The sequence below is a fragment of the Pseudoliparis swirei genome, unplaced genomic scaffold (assembly GCF_029220125.1).
Source record: "Pseudoliparis swirei isolate HS2019 ecotype Mariana Trench unplaced genomic scaffold, NWPU_hadal_v1 hadal_25, whole genome shotgun sequence".
Taxonomy (NCBI): domain Eukaryota; kingdom Metazoa; phylum Chordata; class Actinopteri; order Perciformes; family Liparidae; genus Pseudoliparis; species Pseudoliparis swirei.
Genome location: NW_026613261.1, coordinates 2,360,959 through 2,387,525, shown reverse-complemented (window position 1 = coordinate 2,387,525; position 26,567 = coordinate 2,360,959). Strand labels below are relative to the sequence as shown.

Below are 26,567 nucleotides of genomic sequence, written 5' to 3'. Positions count from 1 at the left end.
TGGACACTAGGGTGAACACTCTAGCCTATGGCCTCAGTCCTCAGTCTTCTAGAGGACATTACAGACGGTAGTGGACACTAGAGGACACTAAACAGGACACTAGAGGACATTAAAAGGACGGTAGAGGACCACTAGAGGACATTAGGGCGAGACGTTAAGCTCTAGAGCTTGAACTAGGTTGGTCTGTCTTGGGCAGTGCTTGGCCACTTGAGGACCAGGCTGAGGCCTCGCTCTGCCGGCTTGGTGGTTTAGAAGACGTGAACATACTGACTTGAGCGACAGACCTGACCTTGAGGCCAGGTTGATGAGGATTGTCCATTGAGCTAGAGCATTGAGACTCAGTGAAGCCTGAACGTGCCTGAGACTAGGCTTCAGGACTAACATTAGATAAACTGAGGCTGAAAGCAGTTGAGGCGTGGCTTCAGACAGAAGGCGATTGGCGACAACTGAGGCAGCGTTGGACTCTCCTGAGACGAGCCTCTGAGGCTCCCGAGACTAGGCTGGACGTTGGGACCTGAAGTCTTGGGACTAGGAACGTTCGAGACTACTTGACAGACGCTGAGGGCTAGAGCTTGAGGACCAGGCGTTGAGGGCAGTACTGAGGACAACGGAGCACTCAGGCTTGAGGCCGACCACAGGAGCACTAGGACTTGAGGCGAGGCTTGAGGAAGTTGACTCAGGCTGAGCACTTCAGGACTAGACACTTCAGGACTGAGCCCCAGGAGGGCATAGGCTTGAGGCCAGACATTGAGGTCAACTTTAGGCTGAGAACAGTTGAGACTCAGGCGTTGAGGACCACGAGCAGTTGAGACACTTCAGGCTGAGGCACCACAGGGAACGTTCACCAGGCTGTAGTCAGAGGTTGCATAATGGACGTTAACACAATGACGTTCAAGCGACTGGCGGACTCTAGGCTGCTAGACTAGGTCGTTTGCATGACTCGCATCCATCCACAGGTCCTGATTGGTTGCCTGTGGGCGTGCTGGTGCCTCTTATCTGTCACTGTAGAGCTGTTCTGGCTTGGCACTGTGGGGGCAGCTTCTCTGTTTAGGAACAGTCCAGGTAAGGACTCAGGCGTCCAGGACACATGAGGACATTCATCGTGTCCTCTTGTCCTACTGTGATCTTATCGTGGGCTTGACCTCAGTCTCAGGCAGGAAAGTCATCATGGAGTAGTGTCCTCAGACTCAGAGACACTATGACAGTCAGTTGTCTCAGGCCATTGAGGACGTCTCTCCTGCCCTGATTCTGTCTTTCTGTCTTTTCAGAGACTTCTACTTTGGTTTCATGGAAGGGACGGACTACATTAGTGGACTCGTGATGGGGTGAGACCTCTAGTCCTCATGGCCTCTAGTCCTCAGTCTTCTGAATGTCTCTAGTCCTTATGGTCTCTAGTCCTTAATCACACTCGTCCTTAAGTCTCTAGTCTAGAGTAGAAGACATAAGAGGACGGTCTCTAGTCCTAACGTGTCATTAAGGAATGACACTAGTCCTTATGGGAGACTAGACATAAACACTAAAAACGGACTGAGCTTGCTTGACCTGGCGCTCTAGGACTAGACGTTCGGCTAGAGGCTCTGAGGACTAGGCGTTGTCTGACTTGCTGTTGTCTGTTCTGTCTCTGTGTCTGTTCCTGCCCGTCTCTTGGTGTCTTCGATCTCTGACGCCGTAGACTCTGTCTGAGGTCTGAGAGCCTTGAGGACGGAGGGGTTGAGGCCGAGGCGTTAGGACTAGAACCCTTTAGACAGCGTTGAGGCGAGAACGTTGGGCTAGAGGCGTTGAGGCGTTTAGGCCTAGGACGCTGGGGTAGAGACTTGAGGACGAGACGTTGGGACCAGAGACGTTAGACCGAGTGAGACGAGCTTGGGCGAGAGGTTGAGCAACTGAGACCAGGCTTGAGCTAAGACGTTGGCGAGCTTGAGGACTGGCTTGAGGCCCCCGAGACCGGCTGAGCCCCAAAGGGCTAGGCTTAGCACTGAGGCAAGGCTTGAGACTGAGACCGCTGAGGACCCAGGAGCGTTAGGCGAGACCCGTGAGGGCCTAGGCTTGAGGACCAACTAGGCGAGACTTGGCCAGATTGGGGACTGAACTTAGGCAAGACGCTTAGGGACTTGTGTTTGACGCTGCCGACCTAGGTCTGAGTGCTGGACGGGGACTTTTAGCGAACGCTGGCTGGCGTTGGCTGACTTGGGGCGAACGTCTTTAGGACTAAACTTGAGGGAAACGTTGAGACCAGGCATTGGCTAGGGCGTTTGGGGCCGGCTTGAGGCCGAAGGTCTGAGACTAGAACCTTGAGGCAGAGGCTTGAACGAGACGCTGAGGCTGAGGCTTAGGACAGGCTTGAGGACAACTTGGGCGGAGGGGTTTAGGGCGGGAGGCTTAGGGCGGAAGCGTTAGGGGCAGTAACAAGAGCTAGAGAGTTGAGGCGAGGCGTTTAGGCTAAGCTTAGGGAAAACTTTGAGGGAGAGGCGGGAGGCAGGAAGGTTGACCCCGGGGAGGCTACAGGCGTTTGGGCCCGGGAGGGAGGGGGGGGGTTACGGGCTTGGGGGAGCGTTGAGGGCGGGGCAGGGGCGGGGAAACTTGAACGGGGTTGGGGAAAAACGTTTCCAGGGCAGACTAAGATGGGGCAGAAGGGGGGCCCATTTAACTGCCCCGAACTTTGCCCCATTCGGGGGCGGGCCCTAGGGCGGGAAGGAAACGGCATGGACAGCGGGGGGGAGAGCTTTCCCGGGGCTTTGAAAAGTGGGCCGTTTTAGGCCTAGGCCTTTGGGGGCCACCCCGCCCTGTTGTTGTCCTTTGTTTGGTTGGTCCCTTCTCTCTCTGTCCCTCTGTCTATCTGTGCCCTGCCTCTCTGTCCCCTGTTGTCTCTGTGTCTGTCTCTCTGTGTCTGTCTCTCTGTGTCTGTCTCTCTGTCCTCTGTGTCTGTCTCTCTGTCTCTCTGTGTCTGTCTCTCTGTCCTCTGTCTCTGTCCTCTGTCTATCTGTGTCTGTCTCTCTGTCCTCTGTGTCTGTCTCTCTGTCTCTCTGTGTCTGTCTCTCTGTGTCTGTCTCTCTGTCCTCTGTGTCTGTCTCTCTGTGTCTGTCTCTCTGTCCTCTGTGTCTGTCTCTCTGTCCTCTGTGTCTGTCTCTGTCCTCTGTGTCTGTCTCTCTGTCCTCTGTCTGTCTCTCTGTGTCTGTCCTCTGTCTCTCTGTGTCTGTCTCTCTGTCCTCTGTGTCTGTCTCTCTGTGTCTCTCTCTCTGTCCTCTGTGTCTGTCTCTCTGTCCTCTGTGTCTGTCTCTCTGTCCTCTGTGTCTGTCTCTGTCCTCTGTGTCTGTCTCTCTGTCCTCTGTCTCTCTGTGTCTGTCTCTCTGTCCTCTGTCTCTGTGTCTGTCTCTCTGTGTCTCTCTCTCTGTCCTCTGTGTCTGTCTCTCTGTCCTCTGTCTCTCTGTGTCTGTCTCTCTGTGTCTGTCTCTCTGTGTCTGTCTCTCTCTGTCCTCTGTGTCTGTCTCTCTGTCCTCTGTGTCTCTCTCTGTCTGTCCTCTGTGTCTGTCTCTCTGTCCTCTGTGTCTGTCTCTCTGTGTCTGTCTCTCTGTCCTCTGTCTCTCTGTGTCTGTCTCTCTGTCCTCTGTGTCTGTCTCTCTGTGTCTGTCTCTCTGTCTGTCTCTCTGTGTCTGTCTCTCTGTCCTCTGTGTCTGTCTCTCTGTCCTCTGTGTCTGTCTCTCTGTCTGTCTCTCTGTCTCTCTGTGTCTGTCTCTCTGTCTCTCTGTGTCTGTCTCTCTGTCTCTCTGTGTCTGTCTCTCTGTCCTCTGTGTCTGTCTCTCTGTGTCTGTCTCTCTGTCCTCTGTCTCTCTGTGTCTGTCTCTCTGTCCTCTGTCTGTCTCTGTGTCTGTCTCTCTGTCTGTCTCTCTGTGTCTGTCTCTCTGTCTCTCTGTGTCTGTCTCTCTGTCCTCTGTGTCTGTCTCTCCAGCCCATATTGGACACGGCTCCGCTGCTCGGCTACTTCCTGGTCAGCCTCCCATTCGCCATCATGGCCGTCTTGTTCTACCTCTGCCGTAAGACCCGGTCCACCGACGAGGACAACGATGAGGACAACGATGAGGACAATGACGAGGACAACGACGAGGACAACGATGAGGACGGCGCCGGGCTGCCGGCCCCGTCTCTGCAGCGCCACACGAACCGGGCCGACAAGAAGTCCGACTGATGAGGCGGATCAGGAGGAGGCCGGGATCCAGACTTAGATCCAAAACGTTTCACGTTGTTTTATTTGTCTTTGACCTGAGATCGAATAAAACACTTCAACCTTCAAATAATAATAATAATTATTATTATTCTGTCTGCCAGCCAAACGTTCTGTCAACAACAACTCAACTCATTAAAGGGTCACCTGGATCTCACTGGAGGGCTCAGCCAATCAGGACCGAGAGGGAGACATTGTGTGTTTCACAGTTATCAGTGATGCTCATCGGACCCTTCATGGACCGGGAAGACGAAACTGTCTCTGTCCAGAGACCAGTACAGAGAGGAGTCCTCTATCAGGACTAAGGTCTAACAAGACCAGTACAGAGTTAGTCCTCTATCAGGACTAAGGTCTAACTAGACCAGTACAGAGAGGAGTCCTCTATCAGCACTAAGGTCTACCAAGACCAGTACAGAGTTAGTCCTCTATCAGGACTAAGGTCTAACAAGACCAGTACAGAGTTAGTCCTCTATCAGGACTAAGGTCTAACTAGACCAGTACAGAGAGGAGTCCTCTATCAGCACTAAGGTCTACCAAGACCAGGACAGAGAGGAGTCCTGACCCTGTCATGTCTCGGTGGTGTTTTCTAAATCCTGACTGAAACTCTTCAAATAAACTAATAGATGTAGAAACACAGCTGGTGTGAGACACGTCCTCAGGGACCTCAGAGAGGAGGGGGGTCAGAGGTCTGGAGAGCCAACACCTCTGGATCCAGAGCGGCTTCAGGAGACATTTACCTACAGCTACTGAAGGAATGTGGGACATGGCCTGTTAGCAGAGACACCTTGATCATATCTCATCGAGGCAGGAAGACGGGTTCCAATAGACAGGAAGACGGGTTCCAATAGACAGGTAGACGGGGTCTAAGAGACAGGTAGATGGGGTCCAAGAGACAGGTAGACGGGGTCTAAGAGACAGGTAGACGGGGTCCAAGAGACAGGTAGACGGGGTCCTAGAGACAGGTAGACGGGTCCTAGAGACAGGTAGCCGGGGTCTAGAGACGGGGGGACGGGTCCAAGAGACAGGTAGACGGGGTCCTAGAGACAGGTAGGCGGGGTCCTAGAGACAGGTAGACGGGGTCTAGAGACAGGTAGACGGGGTCTAGACAGGTAGACGTGGTCTAGAGACAGGTAGACAGGGTCCTAGAGACAGGTAGACGTGGTCTAGAGACAGGGAGACGGGTCCTACAGACAGGCAGACGGGTCCAAGAGACAGGTAGCGGGGTCTAGAGACAGGTAGACGGGGTCCTAGAGACAGGTAGACGGGGTCCTAGAGACAGGTAGACGGGGTCCAGAGACAGGTAGGCGGGGTCTAGAGACAGGTAGGCGGGTCCTAGAGACAGGTAGACGGGTCTAGAGACAGGTAGACGGGGTCCTAGAGACAGGTAGACGGGGTCTAGAGACAGGTAGACGGGTCCTAGAGACAGGTAGACGGGGTCTAGAGACAGGTAGACGGGGTCCAAGAGACAGGTAGACAGGGTCTAGAGACAGGAAGACGGGGTCCTAGAGACAGGTAGACGGGGTCTAGAGACAGGTAGACGGGGTCCTAGAGACAGGTAGACGGGGTCTAGAGACAGGTAGACGGGGTCTAGAGACAGGAAGACGGGGTCCTAGAGACAGGTAGACGGGGTCCAAGAGACAGGTAGACAGGGTCTAGAGACAGGAAGACGGGGTCCTAGAGACAGGTAGACGGGTTAGAAGTAGAAACCGTTGAAGACAGTTGGTCTAGGTTGATAGAGAAAAGGATCCAGATAAACACCAGGACATGCAGACATTACCAAGGCAACTCCACTAGAGGACAAATCACTGCTGGTTGAGGGCAAGTACTACTACTACTGCTGCTACTACTACTGCTACTGCTACTACTACTACTACTACTACTACTACTACTTCTACTTCTACTGTTGCCACTGCTGCTGCCACTACTACTACCACTACCACTGCTACTCCTACTGCCACTGCTGCCACCACCCACCTCACCACCACCACCACCACCCACCCAATTCCACCACTGCTGCTGCTACCCACTGCTGCACCACCTGCTACTGCCACTGCCACCACCTACTTCCTGCTCACTGCCCACCACCACCACCACCACCACCCCACCCACCACCGCCAACACCACCACCTCCCCACCACCACCACCCACCCACCGCCAACACCACCTCACCACCCCACCACACCGCCACCAATCATCAATTAATTCCACCACCGCCACCGCCACCACCACCACCAATTGACTCCACCCACCATCACAATTGCTGCTGCTGCCACTACCACTGCTACCACTGCCACCTTTGCTACTGCTTCTGCTGCTGCTGCTGCTAGCTACTACTGCTACTTCTTGCTGCTGCTGCTGCTGCTACTGCTACACCACTGCTACTACTGCTGCTGCTAGCTACTCATTGACTACTACCTGCTATTACTGCTGCACTACTGCTACTGCTACTGCTACTACTACTACTACTACTATTGTGTAAGGTCAATCTTATTGAGGTTTTTTCAAACGTTGTTCCAATCCATTTATTTATATATTCATTGTCCTCGTAAATAACAATAATTATCATTTTGGGAGAAATCAATTAACAATTCAGCTTCACAAACTTCGTGTGCTTTTATTTTGAAGGTCAGTGAGCGATCCCGGATGGTGCGTCATGCATCTGCAATGACGGCTAGCAGCTAGTGAACTGCTCGCTGGGTGAGGACGCGGATCTTCTTCTTCTCCTCCTTTCATGTGGCTCCATGTTGCTGCTGCAGTAAAGAAGAAGCTACGAGAAGCTGCTCGTGCGCGCGCACAGGCTCCATGGCGACGGAGGAGTTCTACGAGGTAAAGCAAGCTCATGCTAACGTGCTAACAGGAGCTAACGGCAGAGTTCCGAGTAAACTTTCTAAACATTACGAGAAAAGTAACTAGTTAGTGATTTGTTAGCAGCTAGTTAGTTAGTTAGTAGCTTTTAAAGTGAGTCAGAGGTTCGTCTGATACAAACTCCAGGCTGCGTTAGCTTCTGTAACTAGCCTGTACTGTTAGCTCTGAGTATTACTCAGTATTAGCTACCTCCAGAGTTAGCTAAGTGTCACTCGGCATTACCTCAGAGATGGCCCAGTGTTAGCTCAGTGTTAGCTTAGTGTTAGCTCAGTGTTGCTCAGTGTTAGCTCAGTGTTAGCTTAGTGTTAGCTCAGTGTTAGCTCAGTGTTTGCTTAGTGTTAGCTCAGTGTTACTCAGTGTTACTCAGTGTTAGCTTAGTGTTAGCTCAGTATTACTCAGTGTTAGCTCAGTGTTAGCTTAGTGTTAGCTCAGTGTTACTCAGTGTTAGCTCAGTGTTAGCTTAGTGTTAGCTCAGTGTTGCTCAGTGTTAGCTTAGTGTTAGCTCAGTTTTACTCAGTGTTAGCTTAGTGTTAGCTCAGAGTTAGCTCAGTGTTAGCTCAGAGTTATCTCAGTGTTAGCTCAGTTAGCTCAGTTAGCTTAGTGTTAGCTCAGTGTTAGCTCAGAGTTAGCTGGATTCTATAAAGACTGATTACAGGATATCAGGGTTTTTCCTGGGTCAAAATGGGTCTTCGGTGCTCCCAAATTTTTTTTTGCCGCGCTACGCGCGCAACATCTATTCATGCAGTTGGGCTGTTGAGTGAGTGATCAGCAGCTGGCAATGGAGGACTCAAAATGACTTAAGTATAAATAAATGCATGAATAAATATGGGAATAAATAAATGCTTAAATAAATGTATAAATAAATACAGGAATGAATAAATATACGTTATAAATCAACAGGACATCATTAAATAAATATATTTCTACATTTCTGTATTTCTTCATTTATTTATTTATCTATTTATGTGTCCACACGTATTTCTTCATTTATGTATGTTTGACATTTACGTGTCCGTATATTCAAATGAGCTGGGCGGTCCGAACCTCTGTCTAAAGCATGATTGGTCACCGGAGTGTGATGCACCTGGTGTGTTATGCTCTACTACTTCTGCCTGGCACATGATGCTGAAGTTGGCTCGCTCAGCTCACCGTTAGCAGAAGTTAGCCTAGACAGCTTTTTGACTTCAGCCGTTTATCAATTCCAAGTACACTGAGTACAGACTTGTGTTCTTCTGGAGTCTGGTCTTTATAGTCCAGACTCTCGAGGACGCAGGACGGTCTTTCTGGTCGTGTGACGTCACCACATCAACTGTTCTTGTTCATGAATTTACTCCAATTATTCAGTGTAAAATACTTTACAGTGGAGTAGAATGTGTTGCGGTGTTCACTGTCGTTTGGCGTATACTCCGCCCACAGTAGCCTGGTACTTGTTCCCGAATAAACGGTAATAACTATAAAATGTCTCGTAGCTTTCCATCCTGACCCAGGGTCGCTACAATATGAAGTTATGAATCTCAGTCAAATTGACGTAATGTTATCTTTTAATAAATAATAAACTCTTTGTGCTCATTAGATCCTCCAAAACCTAATTATATCTCATGTTTAGCTGCTACGGAGACGTCGGAGCCAGCTGAGCATTTAAAAAAGTCCTGCCGAGATCAGGCTTCTCTCGGCGGCCGCGAGACGCTGAGCGCCCGGAACTCAGTGGTCCCGCGAGCAGGACCTCAAATCTCCGTCGCATATCCTTATTATGATGAATCTCGATAAACCGACCACAGATTTGATGCTTAAACTACTAACTTCTCAGCTCAAAACATCCTTAAATTACATCCCGTGACTCAACAACAGTAGTATTTAGAATGTACAGACAAGAATGCATAATACACGCTGTTCGTCTACAGGTCCCGCCCCCCTGAAGCTGTAAACCTTGGGGAATCACTGAACTCGATTACTATTGATCCAAACAGAACGAGGGTTCGGCTGTAGCCTCCTTGAAACATACTATTGAGAACATATTCGCTGACATGCACGTGATGAACAGTTTTATTTTTTTCGCCAGACTTTTTTTTGCCTTAGGCGCTCGGGATTTGTCATAGGCGCCCGGGAAAACGGAGTAGGCGCGCGCCCAAATGTTCTCTATGCAGGAAAAACCCTGGATATTAATTGTTTTATTTTGGATTCTCTAAAGGCTGCTGTCCTGAAGTTAAAGGCTTCATGTGTGGCTGATGTTCTGTGAGTTGTGGTTTGACGAACAGTGTCTCCTGCAGGTGGAGCGCATCGTGGACAAGAGGAAGACCAAAAAGGGGAATGTGGAGTACCTGGTCCGGTGGAGAGGTTACGGTTCAGAGGGAGACACCTGGGAGCCCGAGGGCCACCTGTCCACCTGTATGATCTACGTCCACGACTTCAACCGGCAGTCGGCCGAGTGGCAGAGAGACAACACGCTACTGCGCTCCACCCGCAGCATCGCCAGCCCCCGCTACGGCGCCGCCCACAGGGCGCCCTGCAGGCCCACGGCTCACAGCGACCTCGTCGGAGGACCGGCGGCGGGCTGCGATCTGGTGAAGCCGACTCGCACGGCCCCCGCCGGCCGCTTCACCAGCATTCTCATGTCTCCGGCCGGCTCGGCCCGCCGCGGCGTGGACCTGTCCAAGACCGGCATCAAGATCCTGGTCCCGAAGAGTCCGATGAACAGCCGCCTGGACTCGGAGGACTCCCCCGGCGAGGCGGCTCACGGTCTGGAGGCCGGAGCTCAGGACGCTCACCTGGTCCCACCTGAGGTCGCCTTGCTGGAGAAACCTGCTGGGGTCCAGTTGGGACCTGGAGAGGAGAGGGCCCGCATGGGGACCAGACCCCGCGGCCCAAACGCCCTGCCGTCGCCTCGAGTACCTGTCACTCCTGCTGCCATGCGCTCCCTCAGCAGCACGGGTAAGGTCAAAGGTCAAACCGCATCTCAGCACCCCCCTGGTGTCACCTTGTTCACCCCTTATGAGTTGGCAGGTCTAGCTAACCTCCCGTCTGCTCCAGGTAACGCAGCGTTGATGGAGGCTGTCGCCGCCAATGGGATGTCAGGTGTGCAGAGTGCCGTCACCGGGGCAACGGGGAAGAGGCGTCTGGAGGAACGTTCCGCTTTCGACAAGCGTCTGAGGTTCAGTGTCCGTCAAACCGAGAGCGCTTACCGCTACCGGGACATCGTGGTGAAGAAACAAGATGGCTTCACTCACATCCTGCTGTCCACCAAGAGCTCCGAGAACAACACGCTCAACCCTGAGGTGAGGCCACGCCCCCAGAGGCCAGACCACACCACAAAATAATCACGAAAACTAATGGGGCCTTGCCCCGAGCGGCTAGGCCTCACCCCTGACATTTTAACGTGGAGGTAAAGCAGCTAGACCAACGGATATGAGGCCACGCCCTAAAATAAACTCTCAAAGCTGAGGTAAAGCCACGCCCCCAGAGGCTAGACCACACACACAAAAGATACACTCCAAACTGACCTGAGGCCACGCCCCCAGACGCTAGAGCACCCCTGAAGTATGTGTTCCCCATGTCAGGTGATGAAGGAGATCCAGAGTGCGATGGCCACGGCAGCATCGGATGACAGTAAGCTGGTGTTACTCGGCGCCGTGGGAAGCGTGTTCTGCTGCGGCCTGGACTTCCTGTACTTCATCAGGCGGCTGACGGAGGACAGGAAGAAGGAGAGCATCAAGATGGCTGAAACCATCAGGTACAAAGCCCTGTCTGATGCTTCAGTGAGCTGTCAGTGTGACCTCTGACCTCTTCCTCAGGACCTTCGTCAACACCTTCATCCAGTTCAGGAAGCCGATCGTGGCGGCAGTCAATGGCCCGGCGCACGGCCTCGGCGCCGCCATCCTGCCCCTCTGCGACGTGGTGTGGGCCAATGAAAAGGCTTGGTTCCAGACGCCATACGCGTCCTACGGCCAGACGCCAGACGCATGCTCATCCTTCACCTTCCCCCGGATCATGGGCCTCGCCTCGGTCAGTCCACCACTTCCTTTACCTCACTGTCTCATTAGCATGACACTTCCTCTCCCTTACTGTCTCATTAGCATGCCACTTCCTCATTAGCATACCACTTCCTTTACCTCACTGTCACTTTAGCATGCCACTTCCTTTACCTCACTGTCTCATTAGCATGCCACTTCCTCTCCCTTACTGTCTCATTAGCATGCCACTTCCTCATTAGCATACCACTTCCTTTACCTCACTGTCACTTTAGCATGCCACTTCCTTTACCTTACTGTCTCATTAGCATGACACTTCCTCATTAGCATGCCACTTCCTTTACCTCACTGTCACTTTAGCATGCCACTTCCTTTACCTTACTGTCTCATTAGCATGACACTTCCTCATTAGCATACCACTTCCTTTACCTCACTGTCACTTTAGCATGCCACTTCCTTTACCTTACTGTCTCATTAGCATGACACTTCCTCATTAGCATGCCACTTCCTTTACCTTACTGTCTCATTAGCATGACACTTCCTCATAAGCATACCACTTCCTTTACCTCACTGTCTCATTAGCATGACACTTCCTCATTAGCATACCACTTCCTTTACCTCACTGTCTCATTAGCATGACACTTCCTCATAAGCATACCACTTCCTTTACCTCACTGTCTCATTAGCATGCCACTTCCTTTACCTTACTGTCTCATTAGCATGACACTTCCTCATTAGCATGCCACTTCCTCTCCCTTACTGTCTCATTAGCATGCCACTTCCTCATTAGCATGCCACTTCCTCTCCCTTACTGTCTCATTAGCATGCCACTTCCTCATTAGCATACCACTTCCCCTCCCTTGCTGTCTCATTAGCATGCCACTTCCTCTCCCTTACTGTCTCATTAGCATACCACTTCCCCTCCCTTACTGTCTCATTAGCATGCCACTTCCTCATTAGCATACCACTTCCCCTCCCTTACTGTCTCATTAGCATGCCACTTCCTCATTAGCATACAACTTCCTCTCCCTTATGGCCTCATTAGCATACCACTTCCTCTCCCTTATGGCCTCATTAGCATACCACTTCCTCTCCCTTATGGCCTCATTAGCATGCCACTTCCTCTCCCTTATGGCGTCATTAGCATACCACTTCCTCTCCCTTATGGCCTCATTAGCATACCACTAGGGCTGCAACTAACGATTATTTTGATAATCGATTAATCGGTTTAAAAAAACACTTTAATTTTCAACCCTTTATTCATGTGATGAACCTGTTCACTGGTCACCATGGTGATTAACCTGTTCACTGGTCAGCATGTGATGAACCTGTTCACTGGTCACCATGGTGATGAACCTGTTCACTGGTCACCATGGTGATGAACCTGTTCACTGGTCACCATGTGATGAACCTGTTCTCTGGTCACCATGTGATGAACCTGTTCACTGGTCACCATGGTGATTAACCTGTTCACTGGTCACCATGTGATGAACCTGTTCACTGGTCATGGTGATGAACCTGTTCACTGGTCACCATGTGATGAACCTGTTCACTGGTCACCATGGTGATGAACCTGTTCACTGGTCACCATGGTGATGAACCTGTTCACTGGTCACCATGTGATGAACCTGTTCACTGGTCACCATGTGATGAACCTGTTCACTGGTCACCATGGTGATGAACCTGTTCACTGGTCACCATGGTGATGAACCTGTTCACTGGTCACCATGTGATGAACCTGTTCACTGGTCACCATGGTGATGAACCTGTTCACTGGTCAGCATGTGGATGAACCTGTTCACTGGTCACCATGGTGATGAACCTGTTCACTGGTCACCATGTGATGAACCTGTTCACTGGTCACCATGTGATGAACCTGTTCTCTGGTCACCATGGTGATGAACCTGTTCACTGGTCAGCATGTGATGAACCTGTTCTCTGGTCACCATGTGATGAACCTGTTCACTGGTCACCATGTGATGAACCTGTTCACTGGTCACCATGGTGATGAACCTGTTCACTGGTCACCATGGTGATGAACCTGTTCACTGGTCACCATGGTGATGAACCTGTTCACTGGTCACCATGGTGATGAACCTGTTCACTGGTCAGCATGGTGATGAACCTGTTCACTGGTCACCATGTGATGAACCTGTTCACTGGTCACCATGGTGATTAACCTGTTCACTGGTCACCATGTGATGAACCTGGTCACCATGGTGATGAACCTGTTCACTGGTCACCATGGTGATGAACCTGTTCACTGGTCAGCATGGTGATGAACCTGTCCACTGGTCACCATGTGATGAACCTGTTCACTGGTCACCATGTGGATGAACCTGTTCACTGGTCACCATGTGGATGAACCTGTTCACTGGTCACCATGGTGATGAACCTGTTCACTGGTCACCATGTGATGAACCTGTTCACTGGTCACCATGGTGATGAACCTGTTCACTGGTCACCATGTGATGAACCTGTTCACTGGTCACCATGGTGATGAACCTGTTCACTGGTCACCATGTGATGAACCTGTTCACTGGTCACCATGGTGATGAACCTGTTCACTGGTCAGCATGTGATGAACCTGTTCACTGGTCACCATGGTGATGAACCTGTTCACTGGTCACCATGTGATGAACCTGTTCACTGGTCACCATGGTGATGAACCGTCACAAACAGACTGACAGCTCTCCTCTCCTGAGCAGTGGTCCCCATGTGGCCCCGCCCCCTGAACAATATCAGAGACGCGTTCCGATTTATTATTGTGTTCACCTGGCCCGCTGCCGTTGAGATTGCAGTGAGACGCGGAGAAAATGTGAAGTGGTGCTCTTCACAATAAAACATCTTTGATGGACGTGTCGCGTCCAGCTCAGCGTTCAGATGTCCACAGCGTTTGGTGGTTTAGGTTAGCTTGAATGTTAGTCCGCTACATCTGCTGCTGTCACGCTGCACGGTGTAGCGATGCTAATGAAGTATCCGTACGCTAAACACGATGTGATTTAGCATATTTTTAGTATCGATACTTCATTAAAAGAGCGATCAGAGCGCTCGCGCTGCTCCGCCCAGTTAAATGTGTCTGCACGCAGCTCACAGAGTGGGGCGTGGCTTATCTCCGTTGCCTTTCTCCATGGAAAATATTTTCCGCTATCCGCCACGGAATAAATAACCACGTTTTCGTTATCCTCTTGTGGAAATGCCACACACGTCGTGACATGTAGCGCCCTGGTGTCTGGGGTCATGACGTCACCCGGAGACGCACTCAGCTCCGTGAACGACTTCCGCATCCAGCGCCACGTGAGCAGCAGCAGCCAATTAGATTCATCAACAGAGGAGCAGCTCAGCGCTGATTGGCTCTCACAACGCAGCGTTCAGTCTCTCCTCTCGCTCCGCTCTTGTTTCTCCTGCGCCGCTCTGCGCTCAAATCTACTTTGTTTATACTCCGTGACTTATTGAGCGCCGTAATAATCGCGCGACACAACGAATCGATCATGAAATTCGTTGCCAACTATTTTAAAAATCGATTTTTATCGATTCGTTGTTGCAGCCCTACATACCACTTCCCCTCCCTGACGGCCTCACTTCCCTCCCTGCCGGCCTCACTTCCCCTCACTGACGGCCTCACGCCCCTCGCTGCCGGCCTCACGCCCCTCCCTGCCGGCCTCACGCCCCTCCCTGCCGGCCTCTCTTCCCTCCTGCAGCCTCACTTCCTCCCTGCCGGCCTCACTTCCCCTCACTGACGGCCTCACGCCCCTCCCTGCCGGCCTCACTTCCCCTCCCTGCCGGCCTCACTTCCCTCCCTGCCGGCCTCACTTCCCCTCACTGACGGCCTCACTTCCCCTCCCTGCCGGCCTCACTTCCCCTCACTGACGGCCTCACTTCCCCTCCCTGCCGGCCTCACTTCCCCTCCCTGCCGGCCTCACTTCCCCTCCCTGCCGGCCTCACTTCCCTCCCTGCCGGCCTCACTTCCCTCCCTGCCGGCCTCACTTCCCTCCCTGCCGGCCTCACTTCCCCTCCCTGCCGGCCTCACTTCCCTCCCTGCAGGCCTCACTTCCCTCCTGCCGGCCTCACTTCCCTCCTGCCGGCCTCACTTCCCTCCCTGCAGCCTCACTTCCCTCCCTGCCGGCCTCACTTCCCTCCTGCCGGCCTCACTTCCCCCTGCCGGCCTCACTTCCCTCCTGCCGGCCTCCTTCCCTCCCTGCCGGCCTCACTTCCCTCCTGCCGGCCTCTCTTCCTCCCTGCCGGCCTCACTTCCCTCCTGCGGCCTCACTTCCCTCCTGCCGGCCTCACTTCCCTCCCTGCAGGCCTCACTTCCCTCCCTGCGGCCTCACTTCCTCCTGCCGGCCTCACTTCCCTCCTGCAGCCTCACTTCCCTCCCTGCAGGCCTCACTTCCCTCCCTGCAGCCTCACTTCCCTCCTGGCCTCACTTCCCTCCCTGCAAGCCTCACTTCCCTCCTGCGGCCTCTCTTCCTCCTGCCGGCCTCACTTCCCTCCCTGCCCGGCCTCACTTCCCTCCCTGCAGGCCTCACTTCCCTCCTGCAGCCTCACTTCCCTCCCTGCCGGCCTCACTTCCCTCCTGCAGGCCTCCTTCCCTCCCTGCCCGGCCTCACTTCCCTCCCTGCCCGGCCTCACTTCCCTCCCTGCAGCCTCACTTCCCTCCCTGCCGGCCTCACTTCCCTCCTGCCCGGCCTCTCTTCCCTCCTGCCGGCCTCACTTCCCTCCCTGCCGGCCTCACTTCCCTCCCTGCAGCCTCACTTCCCTCCCTGCCGGCCTCACTTCCTCCTGCAGCCTCACTTCCCTCCCTGCAGCCTCCTTCCCTCCCTGCCGGCCTCACTTCCCTCCCTGCCGGCCTCACTTCCTCCCTGCAGCCTCACTTCCTCCCTGCCGGCCTCTCTTCCCTCCTGCCGGCCTCACTTCCCTCCCTGCAGCCTCACTTCCTCCCCTGCCGGCCTCACTTCCTCCTGCCGGCCTCACTTCCCTCCTGCCGGCCTCACTTCCCTCCTGCCGGCCTCACTTCCCTCCTGCCGGCCTCACTTCCTCCCTGCCGCCTCACTTCCCTCCCTGCAGCCTCACTTCCCTCCTGCGCCTCTCTTCCCTCCCTGCCCGGCCTCTCCTCCCTGCCGGCCTCTCTTCCCTCCCTGCCGGCCTCACTTCCCCTCCCTGCCGGCCTCACGCCCCTCCCTGCCGGCCTCTCTTCCCTCCCTGCCGGCCTCACTTCCCTCCCTGCCGGCCTCACTTCCCTCCCTGCCGGCCTCTCTTCCCTCCCTGCCGGCCTCACTTCCCCTCCCTGCCGGCCTCACTTCCCTCCCTGCCGGCCTCACTTCCCCTCCCTGCCGGCCTCTCTTCCCTCCCTGCCGGCCTCTCTTCCCTCCCTGCCGGCCTCTCTTCCCTCCCTGCCGGCCTCTCTTCCCCCCTGCCGGCCTCTTCCTCCTGCCGGCCTCTCTTCCCTCCTGCGGCCTCTCTTCCCTCCTGCGGCCTCTCTTCCCCCTGCCGGCCTCTCTTCCCCCCTGCCGGCCTCTCTTCCCTCCCTGCCGGCCTCTCTTCCCTCCTGCGGCCTCTCTTCCTCTCCTGCGGCCTCTCTTCCCTCCTGCAGCCTCACTTCCCTCCTGCGGCCTCTCTTCCCCTCCCTGCCGGCCTCACTTCCTCCTGCCGGCCTCTCTTCCTCCCTGCGGCCTCACTTCCCTCCCTGCCGCCTCTCTTCCCTCCCTGCCGCCTCTCTTCCTCCCTGCCGGCCTCACTTCCCTCCCTGCCGGCCTCACTTTCCCTCCTGCCGGCCTCCTTCCCTCTCCCTCCTGCCGGCCTCTCTTCCCTCCCTGCCGGCCTCTCTTCCCCCCTGCCGGCCTCTCTTCCCCCCTGCCTGCCTCTCTTCCCCTCCTGCCGGCCTCTTCCCCTGCCGCCTCTCTTCCCTCCCTGCCGGCCTCTCTTCCCCCCTGCCGGCCTCTCTTCCCCCCTGCCGGCCTCTCTTCCCTCCCTGCCGGCCTCTCTTCCCCCCTGCCGGCCTCTCTTCCCCTCCCTGCCGGCCTCTCTTCCCCCCTGCCGGCCTCTCTTCCTTCCCTGCCGGCCTCTCTTCCCTCCCTGCCGGCCTCACTTCCCCTCCCTGCCGGCCTCACTTCCCCTCCCTGCCGGCCTCACTTCCCCTCCCTGCCGGCCTCACTTCCCCTCCCTGCCGGCCTCACTTCCCCTCCCTGCCCTCACTTCCCCTCACTTCCCTCCCTGCCGGCCTCACTTCCCCTCCCTGCCGGCCTCACTTTCCCTCCCTGCCGGCCTCACTTTCCCTCCCTGCCGGCCTCTCTTCCCTCCCTGCCGGCCTCTTCCCTCCCTGCCGGCCTCTCTTCCCCCCTGCCGGCCTCTCTTCCCTCCCTGCCGGCCTCACTTCCCCTCCCTGCCGGCCTCTCTTCCCTCCCTGCCGGCCTCACTTCCCCTCCCTGCCGGCCTCACTTTCCCTCCCTGCCGGCCTCTCTTCCCCTCCCTGCCGGCCTCTCTTCCCCTGCCGGCCTCTCTTCCCTCCCTGCCGGCCTCTCTTCCCTCCCTGCCGGCCTCTCTTCCCTCCCTGCCGGCCTCACTTCCCCTCCCTGCCGGCCTCTCTTCCCTCCCTGCCGGCCTCACTTCCCCTCCCTGCCGGCCTCACTTCCCCTCCCTGCCGGCCTCACTTTCCCTCCCTCCCGGCCTCACTTTCCCTCCCTGCCGGCCTCACTTCCCTCCCTGCCGGCCTCACTTCCCCTCCCTGCCGGCCTCACTTCCCTCCCTGCCGGCCTCACTTCCCCCTGCCGGCCTCTCTTCCCCCTGCCGGCCTCTCTTCCTCCCTGCAGCCTCACTTCCCTCCTGCAGCCTCACTTCCCCCCTGCCGGCCTCACTTTCCTCCCTGCGGCCTCTCTTCCCTCCCTCCTGCGGCCTCTCTTCCTCCCTGCCGGCCTCTCTTCCCCTCCTGCGGCCTCTCTTCCTCCCTGCGGCCTCACTTCCCTCCTGCCGGCCTCTCTTCCTCCCTGCCGGCCTCTCTTCCCTCCTGCCGGCCTCTCTTCCCTCCTGCCGGCCTCTCTTCCCTCCTGCCGGCCTCTCTTCCCTCCCTGCAGCCTCACTTCCTCCCTCCTGCGGCCTCTCTTCCCTCCTGCGGCCTCTCTTCCTCCCTCCCGGCCTCACTTCCCTCCTGCCGGCCTCACTTCCCCTCCTGCGGCCTCACTTTCCTCCCTGCCGGCCTCACTTCCTCCCTCCTGGCCTCACTTCCCTCCTGCCGGCCTCCTTCCTCCCTGCAGCCTCACTTCCTCCTGCAGCCTCTCTTCCTCCCTGCAGCCTCACTTCCCTCCTGCCGGCCTCACTTCCCTCCCTGCAGCCTCACTTCCCCTCCCTGCAGCCTCACTTCCCCTCCTGCCGGCCTCACTTCCTCCTGCCGGCCTCACTTCCCTCCTGCCTCACTTCCCCTCCCTGCCGGCCTCACTTCCCCTCCCTGCCGGCCTCACTTCCCCTCCCTGCCGGCCTCACTTTCCCTCCCTGCCGGCCTCACTTTCCCTCCCTGCCGGCCTCTCTTCCCTCCCTGCCGGCCTCTTCCCTCCCTGCCGGCCTCTTCCCTCCCTGCCGGCCTCTCTTCCCCCCTGCCGGCCTCTCTTCCCTCCCTGCCGGCCTCACTTCCCCTCCCTGCCGGCCTCTCTTCCCTCCCTGCCGGCCTCACTTCCTTCCCTGCCGGCCTCTCTTCCTCCCTGCCGGCCTCTCTTCCCCCCTGCCGGCCTCTCTTCCCTCCCTGCCGGCCTCTCTTCCCTCCCTGCCGGCCTCACTTCCCTCCCTGCCGGCCTCTCTTCCCTCCCTGCCGGCCTCCTTCCCTCCTGCAGCCTCTCTTCCCTCCCTGCCGGCCTCTCTTCCCTCCCTCCCGGCCTCACTTCCCTCCTGCAGCCTCACTTCCCCTCCTGCCGGCCTCACTTTCCCTCCTCCGGCCTCCTTTCCCTCCCTGCCGGCCTCACTTCCCTCCCTGCAGCCTCACTTCCCTCCTGCCGGCCTCACTTCCCCTCCTGCAGCCTCCTTCCCTCCTGCCGGCCTCCTTTCCCCTCCTCCCGGCCTCACTTTCCCCTCCTGCCGCCTCACTTCCCTCCCTGCCCGGCCTCACTTCCCTCCTGCCGGCCTCACTTCCCTCCTGCGGCCTCACTTCCCTCCCTGCGGCCTCTCTTCCCCCTGCCGGCCTCTCTTCCCTCCTGCCGGCCTCACTTCCCTCCCTGCCGCCTCACTTCCTCCCTGCGGCCTCACTTTCCCTCCCTGCCGGCCTCTCTTCCCTCCTGCGGCCTCTCTTCCCTCCCTGCCGCCTCTCTTCCCTCCTGCGCCTCTCTTCCCTCCCTGCCGGCCTCACTTCCCCTCCTGCGGCCTCTCTTCCTCCCTGCCGGCCTCTCTTCCCTCCCTGCGGCCTCTCTTCCCCTCCCTGCCGGCCTCTCTTCCCTCCTGCCGGCCTCTCTTCCTCCTGCCGGCCTCCTTCCCTCCTGCCGGCCTCTCTTCCTCCCTGCGGCCTCTCTTCCCTCCTCCGGCCTCCTTCCTCCCTGCCGGCCTCACTTCCCTCCTGGCCTCACTTTCCCTCCTGCCGGCCTCACTTCCTCCTGCAGCCTCACTTCCCCTCCCTGCGGCCTCACTTCCCTCCCTGCCGGCCTCACTTCCTCCTGCCGGCCTCTCTTCCCTCCTGCCGGCCTCACTTCCTCCTGCCGGCCTCACTTCCCCCTCCTGCCGCCTCACTTCCTCCCTGCCGGCCTCACTTCCCTCCTGCCGGCCTCACTTCCTCCTGCCGGCCTCACTTCCCCTCCCTGCCCTCACTTCCCCTCCCTGCTGGCCTCACTTTCCCTCCCTGCCGGCCTCACTTTCCCTCCCTGCCGGCCTCACTTTCCCTCCCTGCCGGCCTCACTTTCCCTCCCTGCCGGCCTCTCTTCCCTCCCTGCCGGCCTCTCTTCCCTCCCTGCCGGCCTCTTCCCTCCCTGCCGGCCTCTCTTCCCCCCTGCCGGCCTCTCTTCCCTCCCTGCCGGCCTCACTTCCCCTCCCTGCCGGCCTCTCTTCCCTCCTGCAGCCTCACTTCCCTCCTGCCGGCCTCACTTTCCCTCCTGCGGCCTCTCTTCCTCCTGCCGGCCTCTCTTCCCTCCCTGCCGGCTCTCTTCCCTCCTGCGCCTCACTTCCCTCCTGCCGGCCTCTCTTCCCTCCTGCGGCCTCACTTCCCTCCTGCGGCCTCTCTTCCTCCCTGCGGCCTCTCTTCCCTCCCTCCCGGCCTCACTTCCCCTCCTGCAGCCTCACTTCCCCTCCCTGCAGCCTCACTTTCCCTCCCTCCCGGCCTCACTTTCCTCCTGCCGCCTCACTTCCTCCCTCCGGCCTCACTTCCCTCCTGCCGGCCTCACTTCCCTCCCTGCCGGCCTCCTTCCCCTCCTGCCGCCTCACTTCCCTCCTGCCGCCTCACTTCCCCTCCTGCCGGCCTCACTTCCCTCCCTGCCGGCCTCACTTTCCCTCCCTGCCGGCCTCTCTTCCCTCCCTGCCGGCCTCTTCCCTCCCTGCCGGCCTCTTCCCTCCCTGCCGGCCTCTCTTCCCCCCTGCCGGCCTCTCTTCCCTCGGGCCTCTCTTCCCCTGCCGCCTCTCTTCCCCTGCGGCCTCTCTTCCCCTCCTCCCCGCCTCTCTTCCCCCTGCGGCCTCTCTTCCCCTGCCGGCCTCTCTTCCTCCTGCGGCCTCTCTTCCCCCCTGCCGGCCTCTCTTCCCTCCCTGCCGGCCTCTCTTCCCTCCCTGCCGGCCTCTCTTCCCTCCCTGCCGGCCTCACTTCCCCTCCCTGCCGGCCTCACTTCCCCTCCCTGCCGGCCTCACTTCCCTCCCTGCCGGCCTCACTTCCCTCCCTGCCGGCCTCACTTCCCCTCCCTGCCGGCCTCTCTTCCCCTCCCTGCCGGCCTCACTTCCCTCCCTGCCGGCCTCACTTCCCCTCCCTGCCGGCCTCTCTTCCCTCCCTGCCGGCCTCTCTTCCCTCCCTGCCGGCCTCTCTTCCCTGCCGGCCTCACTTCCCCTCCCTGCCGGCCTCACTTTCCCTCCCTGCCGGCCTCTCTTCCCTCCCTGCCGGCCTCTCTTCCCTCCCTGCCGGCCTCACGCCCCTCCCTGTTGTCTCCAGGCCAACGAGCTGCTCCTGGGGGGCAGGAAGCTGACGGCCCAGGAGGCGTGTCTTAAGGGGCTGGTGTCTCAGGTGCTGTGGCCGGGGACCTTCACCCAGGAGGTGCTGCTGCGCGTGAAGGAGCTGGTGGCCGTGGACCCGCAGGTCGGTGCCACCGCCGGAACGTCTGGCGCTTTCTGGGCGTCGGTCCTGATGACGGCTTCACTTCCTGTTCTGCAGGTCCTGCGGGAGTCTAAAGCCCTGGTGAGGAACGCCAGCCGCAGTGCCCTGGAGCAAGCCAACGAGCGCGAGTGTGAAGCCCTGAAGAGGGTTTGGGGCTCCTTGCAGGGAACAGACTCCATCCTGCAGTGTCTGCAGAGGAGCACCGAGCTCTGCTAGGACCTGGACCTGGACCAGGACCAGAGCTCTGCTAGGACCTGGACCAGGACCTGGACCACCGAGCTCTGCTAGGACCTGGACCAGGACCACCGAGCTCTGCTAGGACCTGGACCAGGACCACAGAGCTCTGCTAGGACCAGGACCAGGACCACAGAGCTCTGCTAGGACCTGGACCTGGACCACCGAGCTCTGCTAGGACCTGGACCAGGACCACCGAGCTCTGCTAGGACCTGGACCAGGCTCCTGACTCAACAGCTCTGAGCTGGACAGGAAACACTGAACCTCTTTGTTAAACGGTTACGAACGCTGACGACACATTTCTGTGCCCTCTTGTCCTCCAGTAAGGGGTTCCTCAGGGTTCCTTGGGGTTCCTCAGGGTTCCTCCCTGGACCCTCTGCTGTTGTGGGAACACCAGGACCCATGGGGGGGCGGACTATCAGGTGTATGTGTTGCTCCTGCCAGACAGCAGCTGACGAGGCCTTCTCTCTCGGGGTTCTCCAGCTCCTGAACCGAGTTCTGCTGAAGAAGACTAGACCTGCTCTAAGCTAGCAGTCCCCCCCGTTTCCAGTCTTTGTGCTAAGCTAGGCTAACAGTCCCGGACCTTTGTGTGTACTGGACGGACATGAAGCTGAAAGAACCGGAGAACTTAGAACCTGTTGGACGTGGAGGTGTCCTTTGACCTTTGGATTCTGCTGGGAGGACTAAACCGGATATAGACCCTGGAATGTTTCCCAGGTACCAGAGTGCATTGTGGGCCATGTGACCCCAAATAAACCAACTGGGTCAATCTGTGTGTTTCATTTAAATAAACCTGCTGAGTGAATATAATAATTAACCATATAGATGAATAACTTTATTTAAACAAAGCAAAATAACATGAAAAGTTTAAATAATGAAACCTTTGGTGAGTGGTTCACTCTGAGGCTCGCGGCCCACAAACGGTCCTCAATGTTAACGGGCTGTTGCATCACAGAAACGGCTCCGGCAACTAAACCACGACCTGGAACCACCTGCCGAGGACGGGGCAGGTGTAGTCATGGGGGGCAGGAGTCCTGGGCCCCCGTAGCCAGGTGGATCTGGTAGCTCTGGTCCGGGAACAGCAGCAGGCTGTAGAAGTGGTCTCCTCCGCTCAGGACTCCGTGCTCTTCGTCCCCCCATGAGACCGGACTGTCAACGAAACCATGAACCGTCAGCGACGCCCACTTCTCCTCCCGAGGCTGGTCCAGGTAAGACCTGCAGGTGAGGAGACCGTTAGAACCAGAACTGTGGCGTCAACAGAGCCACTACAAGTATAGACACACACAGTTTATGGAATCCCTTAGTGGCCCCCGAGTGGCCCCTGAGTGAAGCCCCTCTAAAAGGTCTGACCTGATCTGCTGGATGAGTCGGTGGACGTCTTGAGGACGCAGCAGTCCGCAGACGGAGACCCTCAGAGCTCGACTGATCCTGGTCCTGGGCTCAGGACAGACCAGTGTGGACAGGAAGCTGCTGGACGAGTTCTCACTGAAACCACAGAAGAAGCGTGAACGCTTGGCCAGGTGGAGTAAGACTCCCGTTGCCATGGCAGCCACCGCTCACCAGTCGACGTGGGCGTCCACGGCCCCGAGCCACTCCAGCAGGCGGTGGGGGTCACATGACTGCAGGTCAGAGGTCAGCAGGGGGCTGGGCAGGTCTGTCAGGGTGTGGCTTCTGATCTCAGGTTTGTGCTCCGACCAATCATAACGAGACAGGAGGGCACGCAGAGAGGCTCCGCCCCCTACAGAACAGAAAGCAGAGGGTCATGGGTAATCACTTCTGTGAGAAGTTGACGTGAGGCATTCCAGGTCGTGGGATATTTCAGTGCTGTAACAAACAGGTCTCACCTGGAGGACGTGACAGCAGGAAGTCGGTCTTCAGTTGGAGGCGTGACCTCAGACCTGTGACCAGCCTCTGGTGGCCCCGCCCCCCAGGAGCCATGCTGCTGTCCGTCAAGTCGACAGATACCACTGATATTCATATATGAATATAAACAGTCATCGTGTTTTAATATATATATTAAAACACGATGACTGTGTTTATATTCATGTATATATTAGTGCTGTGAAAAATAACGCGTTAACTCAGTTAATTAAATTACAGGATTAATTAGTTTGTTTTAACGCATTTAACGCATGCGCAGAATGAGCTTCCAGTCCGTCTGTTGTTGGTCGTCTCTCCAGCAGCGTGTCATTCTGTCTCTAGTGTCGCGTTAACACGACTCCGAGCTCCGGCTCGGATGCATATCGGGACGAAAAAAAGTCACTTGCACCCCCCCCCCCCCCCCCCCTCAACAACTCTTCTCGGAGCTCTTGCCTGTCTTGAGAGCCCTGTAAATGTATATGTGATTAATCATGATTAATCCACAGAAACCTGTGATTTACCTGATTGATAATTGTAATCGTTTCACAGCCCTAGTATATATATATATATATATGAATATAAACATGAGTCGGCGTGTTTCATTCATAACAAACCGAAGCGGCTGCCAGTTCGCTGGCTGAACCTCGACGGCTTCCCTTCAACTCCCAACACCTCAAAGGAGTCTTTATCCAGAGAGAGAGACAGGTGACCTGCAGAGAGAGAGAGAGAGAGAGACAGGTGACCTACAGAGAGAGAGAGAGAGAGACAGGTGACCTGCAGACAGAGAGAGAGAGAGACAGGTGACCTACAGAGAGAGAGAGAGACAGGTGACCTGCAGACAGAGAGAGAGAGAGAGAGACAGGTGACCTGCAGACAGAGAGAGAGAGAGAGACAGGTGACCTACAGAGAGAGAGAGAGAGAGAGACAGGTGACCTGCAGACAGAGAGAGAGACAGGTGACCTGCAGACAGAGAGAGAGAGAGAGAGAGAGACAGGTGACCTGCAGACAGAGAGAGAGAGAGACAGGTGACCTGCAGACAGAGAGAGAGAGAGAGAGAGACAGGTGACCTGCAGACAGACAGAGAGAGAGAGAGACAGGTGACCTGCAGACAGAGAGAGAGAGAGACAGGTGACCTGCAGACAGAGAGAGAGAGACAGGTGACCTGCAGACAGAGAGAGAGAGAGACAGGTGACCTGCAGACAGAGAGAGAGAGACAGGTGACCTGCAGACAGAGAGAGAGAGAGACAGGTGACCTGCAGACAGAGAGAGAGAGAGACAGGTGACCTGCAGACAGAGAGAGAGAGAGACAGGTGACCTGCAGACAGAGAGAGAGAGAGACAGGTGACCTGCAGACAGAGAGAGAGAGAGAGACAGGTGACCTGCAGACAGAGAGAGAGAGAGAGAGAGAGACAGGTGACCTGCAGACAGACAGAGAGAGAGAGAGACAGGTGACCTGCAGACAGAGAGAGAGAGAGACAGGTGACCTGCAGACAGACAGAGAGAGAGAGACAGGTGACCTGCAGACAGAGAGAGAGAGAGACAGGTGACCTGCAGACAGAGAGAGAGAGAGACAGGTGACCTGCAGACAGAGAGAGAGAGAGACAGGTGACCTGCAGACAGAGAGAGCGAGAGAGAGACAGGTGACCTGCAGACAGAGAGAGAGAGAGAGACAGGTGACCTGCAGACAGAGAGAGAGACAGGTGACCTGCAGACAGACATGTAGGAGCACCGTTGTACCGTTTGGCGTCAGGGCGACACAGTTGTCCTCGTCGATCCTCGTCCCGTAAGACAGGCCAGAGACACGACCTGCAGAGACACAGCGGGCTCAAGGACATGGACAGGTGGTCTCAGGTGTGTCTCAGGTGTGTCTCAGGTGTGTCTCAGGTGTGTCTCATGTGGTCTCATGTGGTCTCATGTGGTCTCATGTGGTCTCAGGTGGTCTCAGGTGGTCTCATGTGGTCTCAGGTGGTCTCAGGTGGTCTCAGGTGGTCTCAGGTGTGTCTCATGTGTGTCTCATGTGGTCTCAGGTGGTCTCAGGTGGTCTCAGGTGGTCTCAGGTGGTCTCAGGTGGTCTCAGGTGGTCTCAGGTGGTCTCAGGTGGTCTCAGGTGGTCTCAGGTCTTACCTTGGTGCACAGCAGTCTCCAGGAAGTGCTGGTCCAGCAGCTCGTGGATGGGCAGCTTCCTGATCAGGTAGAAACTGTCCATACTGTTAAATACAGCTTCCAGGTGAGAGGGGGCGGAGCTACACTCAGGCAGCAGCATGGACACCTGCACAGGTAAACGAATAGAACTTACAGAACTCGGTACTAACACAGGCCAACAACATGTGTTTAGATATTCTCATTTCAGGACTGAATGTGTCTCCTCCGCGAATCGCCACGAGGGGGAGGAGTCTGAGAGGCTCAGTGGTCCTGGAGCCGTGTCTTCCATCGGCCCCTGGTCGGGTCTCCATGGCAACAGGTCTCGGGTCAGAGCCCAGACTAAGAGCGGTTAAAACCCCCCGGTGAACCTCAGCTACCTCTCCCGGACCAGGGGAGCCCTCCCAGAGCCAGACCCAGGAGGGGAGACCCGGACTCAGAGGATGTTCACATCACAGGTTGTTGTCTTCTTTAAAATTATTGATATTCGAAAATCGCATTTCAAAGTTAAACAAATGACATTGTGTTGATTGATTTCTTCCATTTCGTTTCATTTTTAATCTGATCATATTTTCTTTATAAGTGTTCATGTCATAACGTCTGGTTATAATTTCAAATAAATAAACCCGCCCATTAGGAACAGGGTGCTTTTATTCTGAAGGCCCGTGCCCTCCACGTGTAAACTCGGTGGTGACGTGTTATTCTTTAGGTTTGATTCTCGTATTATTATCTTGTGTATTGATCACCTTGTAGTTGAAGTGCAGCTGCTCCACCTGAGAGCTCAGCCGGTTCTTCTCGTCCAGGAAACTGGACCGCTCGCAGACCAGCAGGGTCCGGGGGGTCCGCTCCAGATCTCCGAACATCTTGAAGAACTTTATTCAGACTTCAGAACTTAGCAACACGTTTCACCAAGATGCGACCAGGAAGCTGCTTCGCGACAAGAGACTTCCGGTCCAGGATTTTCAAGTTAAAAGCGTTCTTCTTTTTGTTTTTCTTCGTCTTTTTATGTCGGTTGGCAAACAGC

General features: G+C 56.4%; 2 protein-coding genes across 2 annotated transcripts; one reads left to right on the top strand and one right to left on the bottom strand.

The window, feature by feature from the left end:
• The first annotated feature begins 6,865 nt into the window (after nucleotides 1–6,865).
• On the top strand, nucleotides 6,866–22,313 carry cdyl (chromodomain protein, Y-like). The gene is made up of 7 exons (XM_056410541.1): nucleotides 6,866–7,045; nucleotides 9,352–10,012; nucleotides 10,112–10,356; nucleotides 10,639–10,811; nucleotides 10,873–11,083; nucleotides 21,149–21,292; nucleotides 21,368–22,313. Exons 1-7 carry the CDS (start codon nucleotides 7,022–7,024, stop codon nucleotides 21,524–21,526), a joined length of 1,617 nt encoding a protein of 538 aa, XP_056266516.1. The 5' UTR covers nucleotides 6,866–7,021; the 3' UTR covers nucleotides 21,527–22,313.
• Nucleotides 22,314–22,366: 53 nt separating this feature from the next.
• On the bottom strand, nucleotides 22,367–26,504 carry rpp40 (ribonuclease P/MRP 40 subunit). The gene is made up of 8 exons (XM_056410558.1): nucleotides 26,290–26,504; nucleotides 25,529–25,673; nucleotides 25,142–25,210; nucleotides 24,019–24,114; nucleotides 23,389–23,511; nucleotides 23,105–23,282; nucleotides 22,895–23,029; nucleotides 22,367–22,759 (listed from the first exon to the last, which is right to left on the bottom strand). The coding sequence occupies exons 1-8, from the start codon at nucleotides 26,404–26,406 to the stop codon at nucleotides 22,561–22,563; spliced, it is 1,062 nt and encodes a 353-aa protein (XP_056266533.1). The 5' UTR covers nucleotides 26,407–26,504; the 3' UTR covers nucleotides 22,367–22,560.
• Between the last annotated feature and the right edge of the window lie 63 nt (nucleotides 26,505–26,567).